General features: G+C 29.2%; 1 protein-coding gene across 1 annotated transcript; it reads left to right on the plus strand.

Moving 5' to 3' along the window:
• Positions 1-591: 591 nt before the first annotated feature.
• Positions 592-4,542, plus strand: LOC139824486 (uncharacterized). The gene is made up of 9 exons (XM_071797008.1): positions 592-1,262; positions 1,692-1,849; positions 2,070-2,384; positions 2,555-2,706; positions 2,843-3,093; positions 3,257-3,444; positions 3,520-3,676; positions 3,774-3,904; positions 4,015-4,542. The coding sequence occupies exons 1-9, from the start codon at positions 1,196-1,198 to the stop codon at positions 4,348-4,350; spliced, it is 1,755 nt and encodes a 584-aa protein (XP_071653109.1). The 5' UTR covers positions 592-1,195; the 3' UTR covers positions 4,351-4,542.
• The last annotated feature ends 1,145 nt before the right edge of the window (positions 4,543-5,687 follow it).

A 5,687-nucleotide genomic window follows, 5' to 3' on the forward strand; every position in this document is an offset into this window, starting at 1 on the left:
TGCGTCGCGTAACGCGATGTTTTTTGTTCTCTGTCGCCTAAGATAAAAATTGACGAACTTCAGAAGAGACAATAAACATCACGTTACGCGACGGAATTGCGAAATACGAGATAGTCGCAAAGAGGTTAAGAGCAAAAAACAGAAAACAAAGAGCTCATTGTAGATCAGCCTTTAGTCTATACGGTTGAAGACACGTAAATTTCTTTTTTACTAGCCTATTTTCAATTTAACATATGCGGTTTGTCCGTATTCTCGCATTGTTTTTTAGATAAATGTGCCACAAAATGCGTTCTACAGTTCAGCATGGCATTCAGTTTACGTTACATATATTACATTTTCGGAAATAAATAAATATACTCAATATATTGATGCAATTGAAATGAGAATACTGGCCATTGTGTTTATAAAATATAGATAAAGATAAATAAAATTCTTTACTTACTTGCAAACATCAGTTTTATGTCGAGATCAGTAAAACTGTTTTAATAAATTTTCGACTGCTGCATCCATATAATGTGTGAAGATTACGTGAGGAAAGAAAGAACACACAAAAATCTCAACGGTCACTTTAGATGTTAGATATTTCTTATGTATCAATAAGTATATACTGTTATTAGTTTACAATCACTTTCTATGTTTGCTCTTGCTATATAGACCCTGCAGTGTCTAGAAAAGTACTGACGAGGACGAACAGGCGGAAACCGGCAAACGTATCCGCGTCCAATATGGCTCCTTCTCCTTCACACAGGTGACACAGGATGCGGAAACGTTTGCCGCGCGGCAAGAAACCACGCGGTAGCCAATCACGTGCCGCTTTTTCGTAAGGACCAGAAGTTTATTGGCTACCACGTAGCTTCTTCGGGTGCGTTCCACTTATCGCTCACAACGCTTGCGAGCATCATTTCGTTCTTGTTTAACATTTGACAAACAACAAGGATGAAATGATTCCACGAGCGTTGCGAGCGATAAGGGGAACGCAGTGAACGCACCCTTAGTTCTTCGCACGGCAAGCGTTGCGGACTGTGGTTATTGCCTGTCGATCTACCTGTTCGTCCTTGTCAGTATTTATCTGTTTATTCGAGACACTGCATAACAAGAAAGCAAGGGCAAAGAAAGACCTAACATCTAAACTAAAGTGACCGTTTATGTTTTTGTGCGTTCTTTCTCTCCTCACAGAACCTCACATAACCTCATTATGGATACAGCAGTGAAAGATTTATTAAAACAGTGGGGGTTTCCTGATCTCATACAACTGTTTGAGGGTAAGTAAAGACTTTTATTTCATCTATATTTATTTATCTTTATCTATACACAATGGCTAGTATTCTCATCTCAATTGTATCAATAAATTAATATAAAGTATTTATTTATTTCTGAAAATGAAATATATGTAACGTGAACTATAAATGCTGAACGCATTTTTTTTGGCACATATTTATGTAAAAAGCGATGCGGACAAACCGCAGTATATTAAATTAAAAATAGGCTAGTAAAAAAAAGTTTATGTGTCTTCAACCGTATAGACCAAAGATACATATAAGCTAAACAAAATCAAAAAATGTAATAAAATCTATCTTTCTGTCAAGAGTTTATGACCATTGTCTATTATTTTAATTAATTAATTAATAACTTTATAATTATTGTAAATCGTTTGTAAAGCATTCATTGTAAAAGAAAATTTTAATGTGTAGATGAAGAAATTGATTTCGAATCACTTCTACAATTAAAAGCTGGCTCAAAAAACTTAGAGGTTCTTATACCTAAAATAGGCAAAAGACTAAAGTTTGAAAAAAACTTGGAAAAGTTGCAAAACTCTATAGTTGAGACGGAGACAATTTTCGATAACAAGGTAAATTAATTCTATAATATAAATGAATAAGTAGAATATATTGTTTATCTTATTGTACTGCACTTTGGATTTATTTATTAAAGGAATATTTATTTCAATAAATACTCTTGTACTAAATTAATACGAATTAATAGCAATAGTGCACAAAAAAGTTAATAAAATAAAATTTGTAAAATATGTATTAATATTGTGTCAATATATATATATATATATGTTATAGGAAAGTAAGATATCAATTAATGCGCCAGCCGAGATAATTGATATAACATGTGAAACAAGTAATCCTGTAACAGTAAAGGATACAAACAATATCACATCTGAAACAGTTACTCCAAATATAATTGTGGAACGTGCAAGTGATGCTGAGATAATTGATACTGTACAAGTTGACAATATTAAAATAATTGTTGATAAAGAAAAGGGACTTGTTCAGTCAGATGAAGAGGAACATATCGAGCAGAAAGAAAACAAACTTATAGAATTTGAAGTGTGCCAAATTGATGATTTTCAGCTTGCCAATGCTATTCGTCATCTGGTACGTATTTATGTTTAGTATATTATTTAGAATACTTGTTGTGCCTTTGGAATTATAATAAAATAATTAAATATTTTAAATATATTATGTTAAAGAAAATATATTTCTATTAATAAAAAAAAGCGTTTATTTGTGTAAAGATATTAAAACTAATTTTTCTTCTTATATAGGATCTGAAAACATTTTTAAAAGAAACTAGCACCGGCTATATCATTTTAAGCCACTATGAAACGCATGGTCAATTAAATGCAGTAATGCGTAGAAAATTAGCAGATGTAGTAATGACACATTTGCCAATTGCTATCACTAAGAAACCATATCCGTAAGTATAATACAAAGCACAAAAAATATACATATAAGTAAATAAACATATAAAATAATATAAAATAAATAAAACAAAATACTATAAAATAATATAAAGTAATACTTGCTTATATTTATATTTACTTATTATTTAGGCTTGAATTGAAAAATATGCACATTAAAGAGCTTGCTATAAAAGTAGCTAATTATTTTAAAGAAAAACCTGAATTGTATTATGTGCCACCCTTACATGAAGGGCGACACCAAAAGATTTCAAAAGGAATATTTGTCGATCGATATCGCAACAATCGTAGAGATTATATAAAATCTGGATTAGTGGAAACAAACAAAAAATTTAAAAAAAGTAATAGTATGTCGGGATTAACCGTGGATATAAATACGGAATGTAAGTGAACTATTACTATTGATTTTGCTGTAATTATTACAATGCAAGACATGTAACGTAACATTAATATATTAACTATTTCTTTTGGAAAAATAATAAAATAAAAGTTACTATACATAAGAAATATTTACTATAAAATGAAAAATACATATTATATGTGTAGGTTTAAAATTGTGCGAACCTCATCTGCAATGGTTAAAATATAATCAGGAACCATGGACCGATGTTGTTGAACATTGGGAGGCAAGTCGACTTGCTAGAATAATGGATATGACTACACACAAGGATGGAAATGTTCATCTCATTTTTACGAAATGGCCAATTTTAAAACATCCGCAGGGTTACAAATTGGTGAATATTTTAACAGTAGTATTTTGAAAAGTTCGTAGAACCCATGTGACTGATCATTTTTAACAATTTTTACAGATCGAATCTGATTATACTGCACAATTCGGAAACATACTTTCTATATACAATGAATGGCCAGAGTTTTCACGAAAAATACATGCTCTCATGAAAATTGAAATTAAAGATAAAGTATATGAGGAACAATTAAACCAAATAAATGAAAATACATCAGAAGGTAACACGTAAAATTAACATTTTCTATTATTATTCAATCTAATTATTTTGCTATTATAATATAGATACATTTATTTCGTAATCTCAATTTTTTTTAGAAGAAAGAAATATTAGACTCTTAAAACTATTGCCAGCATTATGTATCCCAACAATGAGAATTCGTAAAGGTACGAGAAGCATGAAGCCTACAATAAGTGAATCATTAAATTCTTTTATTTTATCAGTAAATGTAAGTAATATTGTTATATCCTTTATATTTTATGTAAAACAATTTTATGTATGTAAAAATATAATTGCTGCAGTTGAGCTGAAAGAGATATTTATTTCTTGTTATTCCAGAGTTTTGCTGATTTTGAACGTGATATTGAACGTCAAAGGAATAGAGCAGCTGCGTTAAATTTGACTCTGCAACCATTTATTATTTTCGTGGGACGTGACGCTAGCTCAGTTAACGCATACTACGTTTGCATTGATAAAACATTATACAAAATTGAAAGTGCTCTTAAAGCTGTCGACGTATGCTACAAGTGCTTTTTTGTATTGCATGCGTGCTATCCTAAAGAATCTCAACAAATATGGCTTCTGATACAAAAATGTTTGTATAATATGACAACTGAGCACGATGTATGCAATAGCAAAGTTACATCCATCGAAATGGCTTTAAGGAAGATGTGAAGAGATTATTTCTTTATTATTTTTTTTTAATATTTTTATTTTACGATAATGATTTTACGATAGAGATTATTTCTTTATTATTTTTTTTAATATTTTTATTTTACGATAATAAGTTTATAAATTTAAAGAACTCATAAATCTAATTGTAAGTAAATATTACTATATGTAACAATAAACTAAATAACAATTTTACTTATCTTGTTATTTGTTATATGATACTCATAATCCAGCATCATTATTCATAGCTGTCTAATTAAATCAAGCCTTTATGATGTAGGTACTTATTACTTTAAGTGTGATAAAAAATTTGTAACAATATTCAGAATTTATTGACATTGGTCTCTTATAAATAACTAAATCAATAAAACATTGAAGACGCTTTTACCACGAAAGTTGAATTAATTCTCTGCCGACGATGCTCGTAAAATGATTTCTATCTTTCTCAACCGGAGGTCATGCAATATATCTAACCTTTTTTTACTTCGAGCAACACATTTATTCTATATATGATATATTCAATAATAGCGTCATATGTCCTCACTCACATGGCTATAATATATCTCAGTACATGATTTAATCGTTAAAGCAAACTTATGAAAAATAAATTTAAAAACAAATTGAAATTTCTTCCTTAGAAAATATAAAAAATTATATATATATATTATATATAATATATTATATATATATATATATATATATATATATATATATATATATATATATATATTATCTACAATGTTAACACACAGATGTTTTATGAATTTTTTAAGATTTTTTAAAATACTTTAAGGTTATGGGTAAGTAACGTCAAAGACGACACATCCACGTTGTCAATCGAAAGATCTCAAATAACGTTGTCAGACGGAGGGTTAATATAGCTATTAATTGACAACGGATTAATGTGGATGTGTCGCCTTTGATGTTATTTTCCCATAACCTTAAAGTATTTTAAAAAATCTTAAAAAATTCATAAAACATCTGTGTGTTAACATTGTAGATAACAATTTTATATATATAGTCATTTTGATGACATCGTTTATTTAATATTTTCTGCCGGGCTTGCAAATTTTACGAGCAGATGTTGTTTTAGCTTGAACGCTGGTGACTGTCAAACGGAGAGCTAAGAAATTGTTAGGTTAACTGCAGGTATCATACCGTTTCGTATTGCTTTGTAACTACGATCAAACTTTATAATTACTACAACCAAATGAGTAACCAAATGATATTGTTTAGTTAACTCAAAAAATTTACCAAATTTTGCTTGGTCAACCAAAGAATCATTACATTTTGCTATTGTAACAAAATTATTTATTATCTGCGAACAACTATATTTTTTT

Source organism: Temnothorax longispinosus, unplaced genomic scaffold (genome assembly GCF_030848805.1).
Source record: "Temnothorax longispinosus isolate EJ_2023e unplaced genomic scaffold, Tlon_JGU_v1 HiC_scaffold_396, whole genome shotgun sequence".
In the NCBI taxonomy this organism is placed as follows: Eukaryota; Metazoa; Arthropoda; class Insecta; order Hymenoptera; family Formicidae; genus Temnothorax; species Temnothorax longispinosus.